Genomic DNA, 24,881 nt, shown 5'->3' with positions numbered 1-24,881 from the left:
TATCGATGACCCGCAATTCTTCACGGTAATATGTGCAAAGATTGTAGATATTGGCTCCAACCATATTGTGTGGGAAGGGGACTTTAACATTGCGCGCACCCCAGACATTGATAGATCTCATTCTGCTCCCAATCATTATACAAAGGCCTGAGCCACACTTCACTCCATACTTACTGACCAGAATATGACAGATGCGTGGAGGCACTTACTCCCTCATGACCTAGAGGGTACCCACTTTACAGCGCATGCAGCTACATGGGTGCGACTAGACTACATATTCCTGAGCACTGAGTTATGTCCAGCTATTCTGCAAGTGAAACACCTGGCCAGGACTTACTCAGACCACTCACCGGTACGACTTACCCAGTCTTCTGAGGACTATGGTCCCCCGAAGAACAGATGGAGATTGCAGCCCACTATATTATTAGACACAGTGTTCCAGGAGGAACTTAGGGAGGAAATTACAGACTTCTTTCCACGTAACAAAGACTCAGTTAGCAGTGTAGAGACTATATGGGAGGCGTTCAAGGTGACGTTACGCGGATTTTGCATTGGGGAGCTGGGGTACTAAAAGATATTATGAATACAATCCGCACACTTGAGTCCTGGCTCAAGGCATTGGAGGAGCAATTGGCAGTCAGACCAGACAACACAACACAGTCTCACTTCCGCACCAAACTCAGAGAGGCAAAATGTCGAGGGCGGTATTGGACAGCCGGCGCTATGGTGAGGGAGAGAGGCCAGGGAAAGCGCTAGCGGAGACGATTAGGAGATCGCGCAGTTCAAATATAATACTTGAATTGGAGGGACTAGATGGCGCCATGTACAGAGACACCAGGAACATACTCAACACCTTCACTGCGCACTACACGGCATTATACACAACCACGAGAACGGAGACACTTAATCTAGACGAATACTTGGCCGACATATCGTTGGGTTGGTTAAGCGATACACAACGGAAATTCCTGTGCGCCGTTCGAACTTGATGAAGTACGAGATGCTATCATGCACATGCAGTCGAGGAAGGCTACAGGGTCGGACGGTATCCCTGTTGAATTCTATAAAACCTATGTAGACATGATGGCCCCCATATTACGCGAAGTATACGAAGATGCCTTAGAAGTAGGCCATCTTCCCCCCTCCATGAGGGAGGCATTTATCATTTCCCTACTGAAACCAGGGAAGGAGCCCCGGGACTGCGATTCCTATAGGCCCCTATCACTGCTCAACTGCGATGTTAAAATTTTAGCTAAGGTCATAGCTACCCGACTTGGTCTACTCATGGAACATTTAATATTAGCTGTCCAATCGTCCTTTGTGCCCGGACGAGCAACATCTCATAGCCTGAGGACCCTTTTCACAATCTTGAATAATGTATCGTCAGAGTTACCTTTGGCGGCGGTGTTTCTAGACGCTACAAAAGCCTTTGACTCCATCGAATGGGACTACATTTTTGAAGGAATGTCCCGTATGAGATTTACACCCTTGTTCCTATCGTGGATACGATTGCTATATTGTTCACCCATGGCTAAAGTAGTCATTAATGGTAAATCTTCTGAGAGTTTCTCGATATCGAGAGGTACTAGGCAGGGCTGCCCCCTATTGCCCCTATTATTTGCAATAAAATAGCGGTCGAACCACTGACGGCTAGATTGCAGCAGCGACATCGAGACAGGGCACTGCAGTGTAACATGAGACAGATCCTAGTCTCCCTTTACGAGGATGACATCACGCTCTATATACGCAACCCCCAACAGAATCTAAACGTCGTACTTAGAGAATTTATAGTGTTTGGTAGGCTCTCTGGAGTCCAGATCAACTGGGAAAAATCCTGTATCCTTCCCCTAACGGACTCAACAAGCCGCTTTCCCTTAGATTACCCACTGGCATGGTGTAATGACAAATTGAAGTATTTGGGTATTCGGATGACAAGGAATAGGGAGGAATTAATGCGTCTCAATTACGGTACCAGTCTGGTGCGCATTACAGATAATATTACAAGATGGATAACCCTCCCTCTTTCTATGGCAGGCCGAGTGTCTTTAATCAAGATTATCATACTGCCGCAATTACTTTATCTGTTTCTTAATATACCTTTTCATCCGGGAAGTTTCTTTTTTAAACAGCTGAGAACTGAACGGACGCAACTAGTGTGAGGGGGTAAAGCCGCCAGACTACAATGGAACGTATTAACACGGCCATATTCGCAGGGGTGGTTCGGAGTACCTAATTTTGAGTTGTATTACTGCAGTGCGCAAGCACATTATGCCCATTTCTGGATACATCAGCCACACTATATGCCCCAGGTGGCAGCGGAACATTGGCTAGCATTACATGTCCCCATAGAGGGGGCTCTATACACAACGGTTCCAAAACAGGATAAAGAGCCAACTACGGTGAGCTGCATGGGCGCATGCAAGTAAAATACTGGATGCACCTATGCTTTACTCCCCACTACTGCCACTAGTGTATCATCCCACTATGCCCCAGCTGCAGGAAACACTCTTTCATAAGTTCCGGGAACGAACTCGGATACAAACGTGGGGGGACATTTACCACGAAGGCAAATTTTGTTCGGTAGAACATGTGTTTCAAAATATAAAACAGATGCCATTGGATACTTTCTTATATATTCGATTACGGCAAGGAATCCGCTCTGTAACTCCTGATTTCCCTGCGGAACCCCCGACTTTCGTGCCATTACATCTGATACTACAGGCCGAGGGAGCCAAACGTCTGGTGTCTGTGCTCTATAAGACAATACATACACAAAAAATTGAGGGGACCCCGAGGGCAAGGGAGAGAAGGGATTGTGAACTGAACACGGTACTAACAGACAGGCAATCAGAGTTCTGCTCACTACAAACTGAAAGAATCTCAGCTAGCAGTAGACCGGATTATCCACTATAAATTCCTGCACAAATTGTATTATACACCGGCCAGACTGCATAGATACAAGCTTCGGGAGACAGATACTTGTGATAGATGTCGCGCAGAAGGCGCTGATTTCCTGCATCTAGCATGGAGCTGCCCAACGGTAAATGAGTATTGGACGCAGGTTTTCCAAGCCCTGTCGATTATGATGGATGACCAATTAGATATGTCGCCGCTGATGGCCCTGCTGGGATATGTAGAGGGATTACGACCAGAACACCGTAAATTTGTTGCCTTGGCATTGCTCCTGGCCAAAAGAGGAGTAGCGTGCCGGTGGGGGGAGAGGCAGAGCGCCCAAGTTTAAACTATGGTTTAGTGATTTAATATACTGTCAGGAGCAGTTGTCGACTTATGCAGATCTGCTACCAGCAGCCTCTAGGCCAAGAGATATTTCGGCGCCACTGCAATGTTACCTATTGTCGCACCCGCAGACCACTACTGCCGTGGAGGAATGAGACATTTGAATACACAAGGACTGATTCATGAGCTATGGAACACCAAAGAATAGATATAACCAGTCATAACTTACAGGGAGGAAGAGTTGCATGAGAGTGATTGAATGACAGAGAACTGATCGACTGATACCCTGTAGAGTTGTGGGGGAGGACATCCTGGATTATGCTTTTTCTGTTATTTCTTCTCCCACCTAACCTTATTTCTTTTCCTATGAAAGTACACTTCCCTCGTGGAGCTGTCCCCTACCACCCCTCAAGCAATGAAGATGCATGATGTTGAATTTATGTATGTAATCATAATGTCATCGAGCAATGTACCACAGACTAGTTGTGTATGCTGGCGACAGTAGCTTGTATAGTATTATAACTTTGAGGAGGATATAAGTGTATGATTACATGTGCACCATGTTTGTACCAGATTTCTTTTGAAAACCAATAAAAAAGAATTAAAAAAAAAAAAGGTTTAGGAGGCACTAAGACTAGAATCACAATATATTTGGTTACGGTACAATCAGTTCTAGCATAGACTTCTAATTGGATCTGAATCTTTGACTTGGTTCAAAATATACATTAGGCTAGCACAGTACATTTATTAACTTCCCCCAGACATAAGAAACTTGAGCCATTTAATATGTATAGATACTGATCTTAGTTCCCAAGGTGTAGTACTCATTATAGGCTAGGAAGGTTAATGTGAATATTGACGTAGTAAATTTGGGAATAAATTAAGTTTCCCCTGTACATAATATATTTTCTTATGTTATTAGGTTTCATTGTAGTACTCCAATACATTTGATGAACAAGTGAGATATACTGCTAATTCGACTAAAAGATGTGATGAACCTTGATTGAACAATGGATGTAGCTGATCCACACCACTAGGATGAATACATAAAAGCAAGTGAATGTGAGGTATGTATCCTATGTAACTGTAATTGCAAATGTATCTACATAAAGTTACGACCCAAACGAGGCACTGAAGCACTCTTTTGCAGCGAGTTGCATGCTCCTCGGAACCATAGTAATTAGTAATTGTAGTGTAAAAACCATATATTTTAGAATTACATTTATAAGATTATGAATAAAGAAAGTGTATTCTACCAATTCCCAAAAAATTAAATTGATCTAATCAGATTATATATTTCATCTGAGAACAATAAGTATAATTTACTGGCTGATCAAAATTTATAAGCAGCTACAGTTTGTAACTGATGCTCATTAATATATTATGCGAGATGGTCATGTTTCCATATATATCTATTAACCTGAAACTAAGGGGTTTTGAGGTGCACTAATTTGAATGTTGTGTAATTGCACTTGTAAAAATGCTATTTGCCTGGTTATAAATAACAATACATTTTAAAAGCATTTGTTATTATTGGTATTTTACGGCCCTGAAGAAAGTCCCATTTTGGACAAAGTGCATTGGTTGAGCTTGATCACTTTCAATGTTTTCAATTTAAAAAAAAATCAATACAAAATTCTCTCACAAAATAAGAATATTGTCTGGAAAATGGAACTTATTGTCTGACAACTGCTATGGAGAGCGGAAGAAAAGTTTGAGCAAAGGGTGCCCCTTGTGGATGTAGACTTAGTACTTTATGCTAATTATTTAATTTTGGGGGCTACTACAGTGAAAATAAGTTTGAAGGATTAACTGGAGTGCGTAACCCATCAATCTGTGCTCAATGGGGTAAGCCAGCACATATCCGAGAGCACCATCGAATTGCTTTTATGTACAAAGTAGAGGATGCAGCATATGAAATCACAACTAACATTGTAAATTGTGAGCCAGACCCCTCAAAAAAAATTGGGGCCCCCGATGAAATTGATTCTAGAATACATAATACATGCTATGACTATGGAAGAAACGTTTGTTTTTTTGTCGTTGGTATGTGTTGATCTCCATACATCTGAGATCCCCAATTCAATTAAAGCACTCCTTGACTCAAGCTCCTTGGGAATATTAATATATTCAATATATGTATAGAATTTCAATCACCTATCGATATTGTTACCTTTTCATCTTTCCTTTTGTTTTCCTTGATAGATTTAACCAGACGTTTTATTTGTGGAAGTTGGGGGACAAAGGAGACCACCAATGTAGCATTTTTCTCAGTCCAATGTGCCCGTAAATATCACATACATTCCATATTTGGTGTCTTTAGTCACTTGGTCCGGTTTGAAATGTCTAAATGACCTGCCAACATCACTCCACTAGCTTTCTAACTACAGATGGAAAGGAAACTGATAGTCCCTGTAAAAATAAACAAAGAGAAGGCCAACAGAACGCTTATCCCAGGTGTATAAGTAAGTCAATAAAACAGTCCACACAGCCTCAAAAATGGAGGAGCAGACTCTGGGTGGAGCATACCAACGCCCTGGGTATCGAGAAACATATTCCTATCTCGCAGATCAATATGGGAAGTGGCCAATAAGGTCATTAGTATAGCAGTCTTGCCAGTGCCCACAATGGTTTAAAAGAAAACACAGCAGGATAGGCAGTCAACGTTAGACAGAAGCCGTTGATGAGAAACTGGACAACCTGTAATGTATGCATTTTTATAATAAACTATTTAACAGCCTTCTTCTTACAGGAGGTTGGCAGAGTAACAGAAATTAGGCCAATTTAACCAGCGAAGGGACATACAAAAATACTGCCCATATACCTAGAATGATGCACCATTCTATAGGGGTATAACGATTAAAGCTAAGGAACTTCAGATAAAATCTAAGGGTTCTTTGAGAAAACACCATCAGACTTCAAACCTTAAAACCATAAAATGGAAAAAATATGCAACTGAAAAGTACCTACAATAAAGGAGCACTGTGACAATGCAAAAAAAAAAAAAAAGCGCAAGTTCGGCAACCCATTTACGACTGCTATCAAGTAATTGATGTTGATAATCATCTGGCTCCTGGTAGGTAGGTCAGTCAAGTATGTCCATCATTTTTGTTTTCCCTCCCACACCCCAAAACCAAGGTCCCTGCTGGAGATTAAAAAAAAAAGCACTTGAGCAGTGAGACCCTGACAGAAGGATCGCATGAACGATGAACATGAGTCTTATTTAAGCACTACCAAACATGCAAAATACACACTGTACTCACATGTAACAGATATGCTGGGTTGCTGATATTGCAGCTGTTGGTGTTGATCAGCTTCTGGCTCCTCAGGCTCTACTTGGGATGAAACTGCGGGAGAAGTAGAAGGTATTGTGCCAGTACTGGTGGATGGGACTGGTTGCGCTGGTTTTGTTACAGACTGTGGAGGACCAGAAGGCTGCTGCTCTAACAGATGCTTATTGATTTCCTCTTGTTTCCTCTTCTCTTGCTCTTCCCTCACCAGTTGTCTCTGCTCTCGCTTGCGTTTGATTAAAGACACCCTGTCCCGAATTGCTTTAGCCATAGTTTTGTGATCTCCATCACACACATACCCAGATTCTACCTGCAGAAAACCATGATCAAAAATTATTAAGGGAAATTGTAGCAATACTAGAGTAATCTTCGACTTAGCCTTCTAAATAATCACATTTCACACACTGGTACCACAACCTAAACCGTCCTTTCAAATGTATGGTTGAAACTAATCAGTGCCAACCTTTGCTTTACTTGTGTAAAATTATCATAAGCAGGCTACTAAAAGGCACTATACCATACGTACAGCACTGCCTCAAGTACAAATATGATTTTATTTACAAAAATGTTGAGCAATGACTCTGAACAAGACCAACGTAGGCTATATTATATTACTGAGAGTGACTAAAGTGGAAATGCTTGAGAAGAAACAAAAAAAAAAGGGTGCAACAGAAGGAAACGGGGAACACAAAATTCATACTGCACAGCAGGACACAAGAAACTGGAATATATATATCGACAGTACAAATGATAGGTGAGTATGAGGCTAGTTGGGAATAAGACTTATGGAGTTTTAATTTGGAATTTTAGTGAATCAGAATGAAGGAGACAAAGCAGCAGTGGTGTGGGGAAGGACATGTCAAATTATGAAGGAGAACGCAATTAGAAAAAAGACAAAGCATGGGCAAGGTTATAGGAGAGTAAAGAGTTAAGATGAGAAGCTGGAACTCAAACGTGTACACACGAAGCAGAACAATTAAATTACGTATCTTAAGAAAAGAGCCTAAAGTGGCAAAAAGGGAGTTACCAGAAAGTACCCCAGAAAACGATCATACCAGGAGCAAAGCAGTACAATATAAGCCACCATTTTACAGCAATACCGGTTACTTTGCAAATTTGTTTATCCAAAGACTCCTTCACCTCAGATGCAGCCAAAAATGAGGTTCAAGCAAGTGTTGAAACCTTGCGAAGACTTTCATAGCAGATCCTTACAACAGTTTGAAGGTAAACCAAAAAGAGCTTTGGTACTTCAAAGCAGATCCAACTGCATAGCATAAAATCTGTGAGGCACGCCTGTAAAAGATTAAAAAGGGATACCAGGGGGGCATGGCCAAGATGGCAGCCTTATCAGACGCGGGTTGCCGTGGCTCCCTACCCTGGTCCCTCCTGAGGCCTCTTACAGACCAGCTTAAACCCCCAAATCGCCACGAACCTTGGCTGCTGGGAATCTGCAACCAGCTGTCGCCCCCGAGCTGTAATCGCCTGGCTTGTTCGCCCTCCAGAGCTGTTTTGGCGCCGGACGATTGATCTTCAGCGGCTCCCATGATGGCGGCCGCTCCGAAGTGGTAGTCTGCTCCCTTCTGGCCCTCATCCGCCCCGATCCTTGCTGGGTCCGGGTGGCCGCCCTTGAGACTTGCAGCCGCTCTCCGGCATCGGCGGCCCCCTGGACGGGGGGGTTGGGGGGGGGGGGGGGGGTTTGGGGACGGAGGGCGAGCCGCCGCTGCTGAGACCTGGCCGGCAGGGTGTGGAGGTGCCGGCCGGGCATCAAGGAAATAGAGGCCCTGGTCCCGGGCCTAGTGGAAGCGAGCGGACATTGCCCATCCCGCGGACCCGACTAACGGTCCCTGAAGCGTGGGCGCGACCTGGCGACACGCCCCCTGTGTCGCGCTACCCCCGGTGATGCGGACTGAGTCGACCCGGGGGGGGGGGGGGGGGGGGGGGGGGGGGGGGGGGAGGGAGGGGCGAAGCTGTGAACCCCCGATCCCAGACCTCGGCACCTGCGAGAGCAGACTGATCCCTGGCGCAGGGCCCGAGGCATCAGTGAAGAGAGCCCCGACAAGCGAGCCCAGCAGGAGAGATAACGGCCAGAGACAGCAGCGGTTATGGCCGGAGAGTCGAGGCGGAGTCCGGCCTGCGCGCCTTGGGGGGTGCACGCCCCTGATTAGCCAACAGACGGAGGTGAGGAGAGCGAAGGAGGGTCCCTGGTGGGGGTAGTCGGGGGGGCAACATCGAGCTCCCGGGGCAGAATCGGGCTGGGCCTAACGACTTTACTACATTGCTGGTGCTGTGCGGGGGCGGTGTGCGCCCTGATGAGCCCCTGAACGCCTGCCCTGTGGGTTGTCTGTACGGGGCCCGACTGATGCTGTGAATGATCGCCTGTCGAGAAACTGCACTCTGGTGCTTGGGTCTGGTTGTCCGCCCCCACCTGCTGCCTGAGCTTGCTGTGGACTGGAGGGGAGCCGCCTGGCCCCAGGTGAAGCCTTCCGCTTCCCTGTGGGCCCCTGGTGCAGCAGCCGATTCCCGGGGTCTGAGTCGCCTCCCTGCACCGTACCTGGCCCTCGTACTGCTACCTCCGGACCTTTGCCTTCACTCCCGACTCCCTGGAAGTCCTCGAGCTAGCCTGGTCCAACGTCTAGTCGCGTCATGGCTAACCTCAAGGGGAGGAGAACAACTCAAACCCTCTTGGAATTGCTGGCGAAGCCCCAACGCAAACCCGGTAAAGAACTACCCTCTCCTGAGACCACAAAAATGTCGCTGGAATCAACTGAGGACCAGGTGCCTATTACTAGGTCCTTCCTGGAGACTCTCTTCAACTCTCTCCGGGAAGATTTCAAATCCCTCAAACATGAGGTGGCCAAAGAGGTGAGGGAACTCCGGAGAGATGTGGAGGGTCTTGGTGAAAGTGTAGTCGCCATCGAGGAGGCTGACCAGGCCAGAAGCGGCGAAATTGAACAGCTACAGCAGGAAGTTCTGCGACTTACAGATCAACAACTGGACTTTCAGGCTCATGCGGAAGACCTTGAAAACCGCTCCTGTCGCAATAACATACGGGTCCGGGGGGGTACCTCAAAAAGCAGAGGGGGCGGACATCACCAGCTACTTGCAGGACCTCTATCGACACATCTTGGGAGAACCCACTGACTTTATCGTTCAAATCGACAGGGCACATAGAGTTGGCTACCCAGGCGCGCTGCCGCCCCACCGCCGGACATCTTGGCCTTCCTTCCAGACTTTCCGCTCAAAGAGAGGATCCTCCGAGAGGCCAGAACAGCGCAGCCGCTCCAATTCAAGGGGCACTCTATCGTCCTATACCAAGATCTCTCAACTATCATGTTACAAAAGAGGAAGCCATTTAAAGTGGCCACAGACTTCTTGCGGCAAAAAGGGATTACATATTCCTGGGGTCATCCGTTCCGGCTGATATTTAAATGGAACGGGTCCCTACATCAAATGCGCTCCCTCAAAGACATGTGCGCTCTATTGGAACTTGATTGGGAGGAGGACACACCGCCGGTGAGACTCTTACAGGGGCCCGCTAGAGATGGATGGCAAACTGTGAGCCGCAGAAGGACCCCCTCACACCGTTTGAGGCCCGAGACCCACATCATCACACAGGAAAGGGCGACCGCGGTGGCATGAGTGGCCAAGGAAACTTCGCCCTCCAAATGATCCCCGGACCTGTTGGGGGGTTACTTATAACACATGCCATGCTCAAGGGCCGGGGGGGGGTTCCGGGCTGGCAGCCACGATGGGCGCCGCTGGACATGACCCCACTACGTAACTTTTCCATGGCCCTGTGTGGACTGACAGGACTGGGACTATATGTTCTTGGAGTTTGGGTGTTGGGTACTGGGTGGTGGGTGGTGGGTGCCGGGTGGTTGGATCTGGGTATTGGGGTTCACGTTTTGGGCTTCTGGAGTAGGAACGGGGAAGGCGAGGGTGGGACATGGGCTCAATTGGAGTTGATTGGGAACTACGGGAGGGACTGCAGGTAGGAACCAGTGTGCCAAAGGGGATTTGTCGATGATGGGTTTGCTATGTTCTTCATTTGCCTTCCTCAGTTGGGGCTGACTGTGACCCACAGGGGGTATTGCGGGGAGATCCGGTGCGCCACGTGGGATGTTTAGAGGATGGAATTGCTGTACTGCACACTTGCCCTCCACTGCTTAGCTTGCTTTTTCCCGCTAGCGCCTCTCCCTCGCTCACTTATGGAGGTGTCCTTTCTGTGCGCGACACTTCATGCATGTTCCTTTCTGGGGACAAGGTTCCCCGGGGTATTCCTGGGCTGGCTGGATCCTTACATTCCTATATGCCACGAAAACTTGATTCTGATTCTGCGCTACCCCGCATGCCCTCCTTACCATGGCTGACTCCACTTTAAAGGTGCTGACTCTTAATGTGAAGGGGCTGAATAATCCTATCAAAAGGAGAGCTGTTATTTCCTACCTAGAAAACTCAGGGGCTGATATTTGTTTATTGCAGGAAACTCACCCTCTGCCCAAAGACTGGCATAGAATGCGCTCCAGCGCCTTCCCACAGCAGTTCTTTTCTTCTCTCCCTACGAAGAAAGCCGGGGTGGCGGTTCTAATATCTAGACACTGCCGGGGAAGGGTGGGGGACAAGGCAGGTGAGGTTAAGGGTCGCCTTTTGGCCTATACAATTTTGATTGGCGGCACACACCTTACGGTTGGTTCTATCTACGCCCCGAATACGGGACAGGAGAAGTTTCTGCGAGATGCAACTTCAGAGTCAAATCAATCCTCTAATTCACTTCTGCTCCTGGGTGGGGACCTCAACATAGTCATGGATACACACAAGGACAGATCAGGGCATCGCTACGGGGAGACTGGCGCTATTTCGGCGACCGGACTAGAGTGGCTGCAGGAGAGGGGTCTTGTGGACCTCTGGAGGGCCAAACATCTGACCGCGACACAATTCACATTTTACTCACACGTGCACCGCACATATGCCAGGCTAGACCATTTCTTAGGCTCCTCTGAGCTGCTTACAACCCTTGACGAAGTTAGCATACTGCCTGCGGCCATCTCGGATCATGACGCTGTGGAATTGTCGCTCAAAATCTCTACGTCCCCTCGCCGTGGCGTCTACGCGAAACCCTATTACAGCTACCGGAAGTCACTAAAAGACTTCACGAATGCATCAATGACTACTTAGCTCTTAACGGCACGCCGGAGATATCTATGTCGGCTCTTTGGGGGGCCCTGAAATCGGTCACCCGCGGTGAACTCATTGCTATAGCCGCCGCAGAGGCCAAGGACCGTAAAGCGAAAAGGGACGATCTCACCGCTCGGGTCTCTGAACTAGAAAGGGTCCACAGTCGCACCTGCGCTCGATGTGTCTGAAGACAACTGAAGGAGGCCAGGGCCCAATTAGCCAGTCTAGACACTGACAGGGCAGAATTCGCTGCGCTCCGCCTTCGCTATACATATTATGTCGGGGGTAACAAAACTGTCTGCTTACTTGCCAGTGCCCTGAAAGCTAGGACCCAACGCTCCAAGATCACCGGCCTTACAGACAACTCTGGCGTTGTCCTCACGGAGGAAACTCAAGTTGCGGAAGCATTTCGGTCCTATTATGCCTCGCTGTACGGAGCCAAGGCGACGTACACTCTGAGGAGATCAACGCATATTTGAATACAGCTGCGATCACCGAATTTTCCCAGGCAAATGCAGACGCCTTGGATGCCCCCATCCGACTGGAGGAGGTGTTGGCAGCTATATCCCGCCTTCGCCCGCTGAAATCCCCGGGATCAGACTGCTTCTCAGCAGGTATCTACAAAACCTTTAGCCAGTTGCTAGCTCCCGTTCTTACCAGACTCTTCAACTCCTTTGAAGGCCCTAGTTCCATCCCCCAGATATGTTAGCAGCCGAAGTGGTCGTACTGCCTAAGCCGGGTAAAAAAACCACGCATTGCTCCGCGTTCCGCCCCATTTCGTTACTGAACCTCGACTTGAAACTCTTCACTGGCATTTTAGCTGCGCGTCTTGGTCCCTGCCTGCCTGGGATCTTGGAGCCTGATCAATCGGGCTTCGTGCCCAACCGTCAATGCAGTGATAACACCAAACGTGTACTCCATTTGATAGACAAGGCCCATTTTCAAGACTGACTCTGACTGCACACTGCTAGCCATTGACGCTGAAAAGGCGTTTGACCGTGTAGACTGGACCTATTTACAGCGAGTCCGGACGCGTTTTCGGCAAGGTGACCGCTTTCGGTCTTCGATTGCCTGCTGTTACCATCGCCCCCAAGCTCGGGTCCGGTTGGGTTGCCTTCGTTCGGACCCGTTTGAAATTCAACGTGGCACGAGACAAGGGTGTCCCCTTTCCCATCTTCTGTTCGCCCTGTACATAGAGCCCCTGCCGCAGAAGATCCGGGACAACCCTGACATTCGGGGCATCACTTTTGGTCGCGATCCCCACACGATAAGCCTCTATGCCGATGATGTAATAGCTGCTCTCGACCATCCGGGCCGCTCTATACCTGCCTTTATGGAGGAGCTAGACTCCTTCGGTATTATCTCGGGCTTTCAAATTAATAGGGGGAAATCCCTGATGTTACCTCTGGGCAAAAACGCACACTCCGTCGACTCTGCCGTTGTATACAGGAGTGATGTCCAGCTCACCACACAACTCCCATACCTGGGAATCACCCTCACTTCCTCAACGGAGTCGACGATAGCACTTAACTACAAGACCCTCGCTGCCCAGATCCGGACGGATCTCGCGCGTTGGTCGAAGCAACCCCTCTCTCTACTAGGGAGGGTCGCAGCGGTGAAGATGTCAGTATTGCCCAAGGTCTTATATCTTTTTCAGACCCTCCCGGTCGCACCCCCGCGGGCATCCTGCAGACCTACAGGCCGCTCTCCACCATTTCACCTGGAAGGGGAAGCGTGCGCGCTTATACAAGCAGTTAGCGTACAGAAGCATGGATGAGGGGGGTCTTGGTGTCCCCAATCTGCTGCAGTACTTCCAGGCCTCTCAACTTCGCTACCTGGTGGAATGGTATAGGCCGGAGTCTGAGAAAAGGTGGCTCTTCCAAGATAGGGCTATGGCTCAGATGCCGGCAGCATCGGCCGCGTTACCTCTTGCATTCGCCTATTACTCGTACAACCATGAAGGTCTGTGGACACGGTCGCTGTCAAGAAGGGCTTGACAACCTTCCCCTCCCCATTTACCGCCATCCTGGACAACCCGGAGTTCCCGCCGGGCAATGATCCGTATGCATTTTCGCAGTGGCGCGGTACCGCCTGCCGTTCTGCCGGCGACCTTTTCGACCTGCGGGGCTTTCTTCCCCTCTCAGAAATCAGACATTTCCAGCTCCAACACTGGCTCACTAATCCGGCCACCGCCAATATGGTAGGACGGCCAATAACAATTTTTGAGAAATGGTTACTGACCAAAGACACGGACAGACATCTTATCTCGGACATCTACAAAATGCTCATGCCACCACTCACTCCAGGTAAAACACCGGGTCAAAAGCGTTTCGAAGCTGAACTGGGTAGGGCATTAACACCTAAAGAATGGAGCTACATATATTACAGGGCTCGACCACTAAGGCCACACACAAGGGATGGCTACACAAGTTCTGGTTCACTCTGGGGATGGAACACATTCAGGCCACACTTACACATACCACTGCTGCATTTCAAAAGGTATGGCTCCCATTGCTCTCCCTCCTGTCTAAGGAATTCAATGAGATCACATGCCCCAGATACCTTCGTGTTCTGCGCCTTACTGATGACCTGCATGAACCTCGGTGAACGAATATGCTACTTACCAGTATGCATCTGTTCTTGGCATGTAGGGCTGCTGACATTCATATCTGTGCATAGATCGCCGCCTAGTGTTGGGTCCGGATGCACAAGTTACTACTTGTGTAACGATATATCTGTAAGAGACATTAGTTAGTGATAGATTCCTTACCTTAGAATATCCCCAGGCGTCAGACTGGATCCGGAAACTTTTGCGTAGCAGTACCCTTGCGCGTCGGTCGGAGTCGTCTGCGGCTCCGCGTCCGTCGTCGTGGGCGCCGTGATGACGTCGTCTGAGTACTTAGACGCCGCCTCCGCGTGCTGACGTCAGTTCTTAGACACAGCTTTTCCGCGCTAGAAGCGCAGAGCCATGCCAAAAACCAACACTGGTGCCATGAAACTAGGGCCCTGAAAGGGGATGACCTTAACCCTAGATATCGGTTCGCAGAACGGGGAGGATGGGTGGGTCGGTAAGGAATCTATCACTAACTAATGTCTCTTACAGATATATCGTTACACAAGTAGTAACTTGTGCATCTGAAAGACACACGTTAGTGATGGATTCCTTACCTTAGAATAGATACCCCAGCAATACCAACCCCGTGGTGGCGGGTCTGCGAACCAATAATCATACCAGAAAGTCCTGGAGGACGGAACGGCCAAAGTAGCCATCCCTCCGGACTTGACTGTCCAGGCAATAATGTTGTGCAAACGTGTGCAGCGAGGCCCACGTAGCCGCCTGGTAAATGTCCTGCAAGGGCACACCTCGGCCCAAGGCAGCTGTAGTGGCTGTGGCTCGAGTAGAATGAGCCCTCAGCCCAAGGTTCCTTCTTAGCCAAGGAGTAACACGCCTGGATGCACAAGTTGATCCACCGGGAGATGGTCCGCTTGTGCACCGCTTTCCCTTTCTTAGCGCCCGCGTATCCAACAAAGAGTTGGTCATCCACTCGGAACTGTTGTGGGCGGTTCAAGTAAAATGAGAGCGCACGTTTTGGGTCCAGACGGTGGAGCCTCTCTTCCTCTCTCGAGGGGTGCAGAGGCGGAAAGAAGGTGGGCAAGGTGATGGATTGCCCAATGTGGAAGACCGTGACTACCTTGGGTAGGAAGGAGGGCCTTGTTCGTAACACAACCTTGTCCGGATGGACTGAAAGGACAGGAGGCTTACAAGATAGAGCCTGGAGCTCACTCACTCTCCTGACAGAGGTGATGGCTACCAGGAAGGCAGTCTTCAAAGAAAGAAGGCGAAGTGGACAGTTGTGAAGTGGCTCAAAGGGAGCGCACATCAGAAACGTAAGAACCAGGTTCAAGTCCCACTGAGGCATCACGAAGGGAACAGGAGGAAACGTATGAGTGATGCCCTTCAGGAATCGATTAACGATAGGGGACTTGAACAAAGAAGGTTGATCAGGCAGCCTCAGAAAGGCTAAAAGAGCTGAGAGATAGCCATTGACAGTGCCCAGAGCAGAGCCCTGCTGGGAAAGAGAGAGAAGAAAAAGGAGAACCTCTGAAAGAGGGGCATTAAGGGGATCCACAGCCTTTGCTGTGCACCATGCCACAAATCTGTTCCACTTGCAGGCGTATACCGACTTTGTGGAGGGACGTCTGGATGCCAGAATGATGTTGCAAACTTCAGGAGGCAAGTCAAATGGCCTCAACTGTCGCTGCTCAATCTCCAAGCATGAAGGTGGAGACTGGATCGGGTGGAGGACCGTCCCCTGCTGCTAAGACAGAAGGTCCTCCTGAAGAGGCAGACGAACCGGGGGATCGACTGACATACTGAGTAGCTCGGGATACCAGTACCTTCATGCCCAGTCCGGAGCCACAAGGATGACTTGTGCCCGGTCGCGCTTGATCTTCTTCAGCACTCTGGGCAGAAGTGGTATAGGCGGAAAGGCGTACAACTGACCGCAACTCCACTCGCGACGAAAAGCGTCTCCGAGCGAGTGCCGCCTTGGAAATTCCAACGCGCAGAACTGATGACAGTGCGCGTTCTCTTCGGTGGCGAATAGATCTAACCAAAGCTCTCCCCACTGCTGAAAGAGACCTTGCGTCACGTCCGAGTTCAGACGCCATTCGTGATCCATCATGCACCGGCGGCTGAGTTCGTCCGCCCTGGCGTTCGGAGAACCTGCCAGGTGTTGAACCGTCAGAGTCACGCCCTGATGTTCCAGCCATTGCCAGAGGCGCAGAGCCTCCTGGCAGAGGGTCCACGACCCCACCCCGCCCTGTTTGTTGCTGTACCACATGGCGGTGGTGTTGTCCGTGAACACCTGCACTACACTCCCTCGGACAGAGGGGAGGAATGTCTTCAGTGCTAGACGAATCGCCCGCAGCTCCAACAGGTTGATATGGAGCCAGGACTCCGCCGGAGACCAGAGGCCTCTGATCTCTGCCTCTCCCATGTGGCCTCCCCAGCCCTGGAGGGACGCGTCCGTCACAACTACGTGCTCCGGTTGGGGAAGGGAGAGGGATCTGCCATTGACCCAATCGCGGTTCGTGAGCCACCACTGCAGCTGTCTCGCAGTGCCCTCCGAGATCAGGACATGGTCGGAAAGGTTGCCCTGATGCTGGGCCCACTGAAACTTCAGGTCCCACTGCAGAGCCCGCATCCGCCACGGTGCGTGATGCACCAGAAGGATGCAGGAGGCCATCAGCCCCAAAAGCCGCAGCGTCAACCTGACCGAAACCCGGGATAAAGGCCGGAAGAGTAGAATCAGGGCCTGTATATCCCGAACCCGCTGTTCGGGCGGGAAAACCCGAAACTGCGCCGAGTCGAGAACCGCTCCGATGAAAAGGAGCTTCTGAGAGGGACACAGGTGTGACTTCGGCACATTGATGGAAAATCCCAGCTGGTGCAGGAGATCCGCCGTAGTCTGGAGGTGGTTGACGACTGTCTGGGGCGAGCCCGCCTTCAACAACCAGTCGTCGAGGTAGGGGACGACTGAGACCCCCAACCTGCGCAGATGAGCTGCGACCACCGCTATAACCTTTGTGAACACCCGTGGGGCGCTGGTAAGGCCGAAGGGGAGCACGGTAAACTGAAAGGGCTCTTGGCCTACCGTGAACCGTAGGTAACGCCGGTGGGCCGGCAGGACGGGGATGTGGAAATACGCGTCCTGCAAGTCCAACGCTACCATCCAGTCTCCTGGGTCTAGGGCAGCTAAGACCTGAGCCAGAGTCAGCATTTTGAACTTCTCCTTCTGGAGGAAGCCGTTGACGTTCCTCAGATCAAAGATAGGGCGTAGGCCCCCGTTGCCCTTCTTGGGTACCAGAAAGTAGTGGGAGTAGCAACCACGTCCTACTTCTGGCCCAGGAACGCGCTTGATGGCCCCCTTGGTCAAGAGGGCCGAAACTTCCTCCTGCAGGAGCCGCAAGTGATCCCCCGATACACGATGGTGTTGCGTTGTCATTGCTTGAGAAGTCGTCTCGAAGGGGAGGGAGTAGCCCCTCCGGACGATCTGCAGCACCCACCTGTCCGAAGTGACACTGCGCCAGTGAGTGGTGATGGCGAACCCTGCCTCCCACTGGCGTCACATGGGCCGAAAAGCACGGACTAGGAGGGTTTAGAGATGGATGCCGCGGGGGCAGGTGTGGACAGACTCCGCCTGGTTCCCCGACCGCCTCCGCGGCAGTTTCCATGGCCGCCGCCGCGCTGTACGACAGTCTGCGGCGAGTGGCTGGCGGCACGTGTGGGGGCGCCCCTTCCCTGGCCACGAAAGGAGCGAAAGGCACCCGTTTGCTGGCGCGGGGCCAATAGGCCCAAAGACTTGGCCGTAGCCCTGGAGTCCTTAAAGCGCTCAAGCGCGTGCCTGCCTTGTCGCCAAAGAGGCGACGGCCATCGAACGGCATGTCCATCAGAGTGTTCTGGACATCTGCCGAGAAATTGGCGGATCTCAGCCAGGCGTTGCGATTCACCGCCACTGTCGTAGCCATCGCTCTGCCTAGCGAGTCAGAGTATCCAGCCCACACCTGATTGAATACTTGGCTGCATCCCGGCCCTCCACAAGGGCTTGGCCGAGTTTGGCCCGTACCTCCAACGGGCACTCTGGCAGCACTTCCGCCACCGGCTCCCACAGAGAGTGGGTGTAGCTGCCCAAGAGGCATGCGGTGTTGGAAGACCGCAGTCCCAAGCTAAGGGAGGAGAATATCTTCTTTCCATAATTCTCATACCTGCGGTCTGGGAATTAGAGGCCTGGATGACCAGGCTCTCGGGGTGGGGTGGGAGGACAGGAAACATGGGTCGCCCGGAGCCGGGCGGTGGCGTCTGGCCACGTTCCTATCTACGGGCGAACCCGTAGCGGGCCTTGGCCAAGTGCCCAAAAGAACGTCGGTCAAGGCCTCATTAAAGGGCAGCAGAGGCTCAGTCCAGCATGACTGCGGTTTAAAGACCTCTGTGAGGAGGTTAGTCCTCACAGCCGTGACGGGGAGCTCAAGGCCCAAGGCCTTGGCAGCCCTCGTCAACACCACACCATAGGTAGCCCCCTCCTCCGAAGCCACGGTAGGAGGAGAGACAAATCCAGTGTCTGGAGAGGTGTCCAGGCCACTGGCCTCCCCAAGGTCTCCTGCCCAGTCCATATTAGACTGACACTCCTTGGTCAGAGGGTCCTCAGACCCCTCCCAATCCTCCTCATCACCCATCTCCTGAGATTCAGGGTTATAATTGAATGAGGTCGGGTCATAGAAGTGGAAATCTCCAAACGGCGTCGGGTACGGCGCCGAGAGGCGCCATGCCGACGTCGGAACCGAAGCAAAGGAGGTATCGGGGACGGCGCCGCCCGAGGACGGCGCCGGAGGTGACACCAGACGGACCGACGCCGGGGGGGGTCGTAAGGTCCACCGGTGACGATCCAGAGCCCGAGGAAGGCCCAGCAGCGTCCTGCAGCGCCGGGCCCAAAGGCGCCGGCGGCGCCGCTGTTCCCTGCGGCGCTGGGGCCCGAGGGCACCGGCGGTGTCGGGATCGTGGGGCCCTGCAGCGCCGGGCCCGAAGGCGCCGGCGGCGTCGTGGCCGAAGCACCCAACGGCGTCGGGGTCAAAGCCCCCGACTCACTAGGGCCCCCCAGACGGGTCCGCGGGCCCCGGAGGCGCCGCGGAGCCCGTCAGAGGAGAAAGGGACCTCATGGCCATGAGGAAACACTCAATCTCCTCCGGCGTCGCGTTCAGCCCAGGGACCGGAGGGTATGGGGCCGGACGCGACGCCCGCGACTCCCGAGGAGCCGCGTGGGCGGTGTCACCCGAACCCCCGGCCGCATTGTGCGAGTGTCGGGGGGAGTCGGAAGAGCGATGATGCCTCTTCGACTTCTTATGTTTCTTACCTGACGACTTGGACCCGGAGGAGTGGTGCCGACTCCCGGAGCTGTGACGGCTCCGTCCCCGCGACCTGTCCCTCGACCTCCCGTGGGACCGGGACCTCACGCGGCGCAGGGCCGACTGCCGGAGTTTGAGCCGCCTGCGGGACCGCTCGCGCCTGGCTTTCCTCGAAAGGGCCCGACAGTCAGGGCAGGCCTCGTCGTCGTGGTCGACGCCCAAACACGTCAGGCACAGGCGGTGAGGATGCGTGACCGACATGGTGCGGTCGCAATCACCACAATGCTTGAAGCCGGGCATCCCTACCGCACCGTCGGAGTCGCAAGACTTCGAAAAGGGTCAAAAATGATCACCAAAAAGTTAGTCAAAAATTGACTGGGTTACTGCTTTCTCCAGATCTGCCCTGGCTGGCGTGGAAAAAAGAAGAACTGAAGTCAGCAAGTGGAGGCGGCGTCTTAGTACTCCGACGACGTCATCACGGCGCCCACGACGCCGAAGACTGACGCGGAGCCGCAGACGACGCCTACCGACGCGCAAGGGTCCTGCTACGCAAAAGTTTCTGGATCCAGTCTGACACCTGGGGATATTCTAAGGTAAGGAATCTATCACTAACATGTCTCTTTCGGATTATTGCACATTGTTGTCCTGGAAGAGTCTTCGAAGTATCACGAGATAGGTGGCTCCTCCCCTGGAATACAGTGCGCATGGGAATCCACTCCATCCTCAGATTGTTTTTCGCCATTGTGGCAAAGATGGAGTGTAATACCGTAGATGACTATGCTAAGAGTAATTCTGAGTGCTGCAGCCGCTACAGGCGCCGGGGAGGAGGGCCCCCTGGGCGATATGAATGTCAGCAGCCCTACATGCCAAGAACAGATGCATACTGGTAAGTAGCATATTCGGTTCGAGGCATGTGGGCTGCTGAATTCATATCTGTGCATAGAATATATAGTAGTCCCTCCATCAGCGGCGGCCGCCCGTGCCAGCTGCAGCAGTTTGAATAAGTGTTTTTAGAACAGCCTGCCTTACAGCTGCCTGCTATTTGGAGTGCACATCTACGCAGTGGTGTTTTGTAAATGTGTGTGTGGTAGACCATGTGGCTGCTCTACATATGTCTTCTAAAGGAATATTTCCAAGGAAAGCCATGGAGGCCCCCAACTTTCGCGTGGAGTGGGCTCTTGGGGGAACCGTTAATGTGCGCTTAGCCTTTTGATAGCAAATCTGAATGCACTTAACGATCCACCTGGCTATACCTGCTTTGGAAATGGGGTTGCCTTTGTGTTGTGGCGAAAAGGCAACAAACTGTTTTTTTGTTTTCCTAAAATCTTTTGTCCTATCTATGTAGTACATTAGAGCTCTTTTGACGTCTAGTGTGTGGAGCATTCTCTCTGCCACGGACTCAGAATTCTGGAAGAACACTGGCAGTTCTATGGTCTGATTGATATGGAACTGTGAAACCACTTTAGGCAGAAACTTAGGGTTAGTGCGGAGTACCACCCTGTTGGAGTGAATCTGTATGAATGGCTCCTAGATAGTTAGTGCCTGAAGTTCACTAACTCGTCGTAGCGATGTGATTGCTATTAGTAAAGCCACTTTCCACGTCAAGAATTGAATCTCGCGTGAGTGTAGAGGCTCAAAAGGTGGGCCCATCAGCCTGGTGAGGACCACATTTAGGTTCCATACAGGTGCTGGTGGGTGTCTGGGAGGAATAACTCGCTTAAGTCCCTCCAGAAAAGCTTTGATGGCAGGCACTCTGAAAAGTGAGAGATGCTGCCTGTTTTGGAGATAAGCTGCTATTGCGGATAAATGTATACATATGGAAGCGTATGCTAGATTGCATTTGTATAGATGTAATAGATAACAGATGATGTTGTGAGTAGATGCATCTAGCGGATTGATGTTGTTGGCACAATAAATAACAAAACGCTTCCATTTCACCGCATAACATGCTCTAGTTGTGTGCCTCCTTGCCTCCCTTATGATATCCATACAGTCAGGAGGCAGGTTAAGGTAGCCAAATTCTAAGACCTCAGGAGCCAGATCGCCAGGTTGAGCTGTTGCGGATCTTGCTGCTGAATGTCTCCATGGCTCTGCGTCAAAAGCCTGGGTGTGAGGTGCAGCCTTTGATGCGGTACCACGGAGAGTTTTAGAAACGTGGTGTACCATGGTTGGCGTGCCCACGTTGGAGCAACCAGGATGAGAGTCATCAAGTGTTGCTTCAGCTTGCGTGCCACCAGCGGTATTAGAGGTGCTGGGGGAAAAGCGTACGCAAATATGCCTGACCAGTTCATCCATATCGCATTTCCCTGCGACTGTGGGTGTGGGAACCTGGCGGCAAAGCTTCGCCATTTTGCGTTTTCCCTTGTGGCGAACAGGTCTATCTCTGGATGACCCCACAGCTGGAAGTACGGTTGGAGTACTGATGGATGTATCTCCCACTCGTGCATCTGGTGGCTGTACCTGCTGAGCAGGTCCGCCATCTGATTGTCCTTGTCCGGGAGGTGTTCCGCCATGAGGAAGAAGTTCCTCTGAATGGCCCACTTCCACATGCTCTGAGCCAGATGAGACAACTGTGGAGAGTGTGTACCTCCCTGCTTTTGTATGTAGTACACGGCCGTCATGTTGTCCGTCTGGATCAACACAACCTTGTTGCACAAATGTACCTTGAATGCTTTCATCGCCATGAAGATAGCCATCAGTTCCAGAAGGTTGAAGTGCATCTTCCTCTGCTGTACTGTCCATAGTCCCTTCACCGTGTACTGGAGTACATGAGCTCCCTATCCCTGGAGAGATGCGTCCGTTGTTAGTATAATTTTCGCGAGTGTTGAGAGAACGCCGTTTCCCCTCGTAAAACCGCAAAATTGCGGAAAGAAGAGTGACTTACAGCTGGAGTCACTTTGAAACCAATTTTGGCTTGGACCTCACGACTGATATGAGCCCAGGTGGTCGTCTGAGGTTGTGAATACAATGTGTGTCCTCATGCAGTGGCTCTAAAATTTGTGACGCCCTGAAGAAATTGCCCGAAATGGAAGGGGCAATGAAACATGTCGGCATGTGGAGTATGGCTAGATAGGGATTAGGTGAAGATGCCTTCAAGGGAATTTATTTTATGCGTGCTTAATTATTTAGACTAATTTTAGGAAGGATCGATTAGTGATCCTTATTAAGAATCAATCAAACACTGTGGAGTTTCAATTCAGTTTAAACAATTTGTTTCAACAAGACACAACATACAAAAAACAACACAAGGTGTATTAGAAAAATATAATTTTATCCAAATTTTTTTTTACAGAAATCACTTCATATACAGATAAGTGAACAAACAGAAGAATAGGACTGTGGGTACACACATAAGTAAATTAATACATGACTCAACAGAACCTAAAAACATCTATCCCAAATCACACTGAATAAAACAAGACAGGGATAAGATGAAATGTCGACGTTTCGGTTTCCTATGAATTAATTGCGGAAACCATCTTCAGGACTGAAGTCAATTGGGGTCTGTATAGAGAAAATTGCAATCTGACTTCCTAACGCTGCCCGACTATGATTGCTTGAGGGCTGCCACGGTCTATTTTCAAGGTGGAACCGCTTCTATTTGGTATGTTAGTTAACTTCTTGACTTTGAAAACAAGTTTGTGGGCTTCGCTGTATTGATGCTGGCTTTTATTTAAAAGGAGGTTTCTGGCCACACCTGTTGATAAGCGGTATGTTGAATGAAGTTGTAGCTTAGACGCGGTGACCAAAAACTAATACCGGTACATAGAGAAGTTTTGCCACACGTGGAGGATTCATTGTGCAATCAACCATACGGCGATAATCTAATATGGGATAGGTGTTTTTAGGTTCTGTTGAGTCACGTATTAATTTACTTATGTGTGTACCCACAGTCCTAATCTTCTGTTTGTTCACTTATCTGTATATGAAGTGATTTCTTAAAAAAAAAATTGGATAAAATTATATTTTTCTAATACACCTTGTGTTGTTTTTTGTATGTTGTGTCTTGTTGAAACAAATTGTTTAAACTGAATTGAAACTCCACAGTGTTTGATTGATTCTTAATAAGGATCACTAATCGATCCTTCCTAAAATTAGTCTAAATAATTAAGCACGCATAAAATAAATTCCCTTGAAGGCATCTTCACCCATTCATTTTCATTACCCAAGCCCTCAAGGGTATTCTTGGGTTGCTCACTTTTTGTAAATCATTAGATAGGGATTAGCCATCCTCAACTTTTTACATTCCATGACCAACATGAAAGAAACAGAATAAAGATAAGTCCTGTGTTGCTTGTGGACTTTTACGTATGTGTTCGTTCCACGTATTGGGGTTGTTTGTTTTGTCCCACACACTGCATTCCCTCACAAACACTGTTTTGTTTGTTTTGTGGACACTTATTTTCTTTCAGAGCTTGATGGCACCAATGATGAGATCAGGGCAATCCTGGTGAGTACCTGCCAGGTTCCCGTTGGTGGTTCGCCCGTGAGGTGCCATCTCGCTCACACACACTTTTTTCTAATTTCTTCATCTTTCTAATTTAGACACATTGGTGTGTGTTACTTGTTGTCTCACAACTGTTCTTTGTCTTTCAAGGGTTTGGGCAATGTGCTTTTATTGAATGGCATATTTTGGTTGTACCTCCTACCTCAATAATTAAAAGAGAGGGGTACTGTGCAAAAAAGTTTTTGCTGTTAATGGTAAACCATTGATATATTGATATTTCTATGCCTGGTCGGTCTAGGTCTTGTTTTGGAATAGTACAATCTGTGGCACAGGCTCCTGGAACGGTCGGCCCCTGCAAAGGTTTTGTCGATTCCACCAATGCAGAGAGTTGTATGCGCGACCGGTCACCAACACTAGGTCTTTCAATTGTCCTTGAGCCTGATTCCACTGACGTGCTAAGCACTCCTGAAGCGGACGCATGTGTAGTCTCGCGTGCGGGACTATGAAGATGCAGGAGGCCATCATGCCTATCAACTGCATGAACACCCGTGCTGGAAGCGAGTGTTGTGGTTTGAATTTTCCTATCAGCAATTACATGCTGTTGATCCTCACTGAATTTGGCTGTGCTTTGGCTGCCAGAGTGTCTATTGTCGCGCCCAGATACTGCCGTACGTGGGCGGGCTGAAGGTGGGATTTTGGATAATTCAGTGAGAACCCCAGATCGTGAAGAAGGTGAATGGTGTGGGACATGTGGGCGGCACATTGCTGGGCCGACTTCGCCTGGAGAAGCCAGTCGTCCAGATAAGGGTAGACGTGAACATTTTGTCTCC

General features: G+C 50.1%; 1 protein-coding gene across 5 annotated transcripts in view; it reads right to left on the bottom strand.

Moving 5' to 3' along the window:
* Positions 1-24,881, bottom strand: part of WNK1 (WNK lysine deficient protein kinase 1) — a 1,566,458-nt gene that overhangs the window by 886,320 nt on the left and 655,257 nt on the right. For all 5 annotated transcript variants that reach the window (XM_086952842.1, XM_086952840.1, XM_086952841.1 and 2 more), the window contains exon 7: positions 6,501-6,837. In XM_086952842.1, the coding sequence (XP_086808968.1) occupies positions 6,501-6,837 (337 nt within the window). The remainder of the gene's footprint in view (positions 1-6,500; positions 6,838-24,881) is intronic.

The sequence above is a fragment of the Lissotriton vulgaris genome, chromosome 1_2 (genome assembly GCF_964263255.1).
Source record: "Lissotriton vulgaris chromosome 1_2, aLisVul1.2, whole genome shotgun sequence".
Lineage (NCBI taxonomy): Eukaryota > Metazoa > Chordata > Amphibia > Caudata > Salamandridae > Lissotriton > Lissotriton vulgaris.
This window is presented reverse-complemented; position numbering and strand designations above follow the sequence as displayed.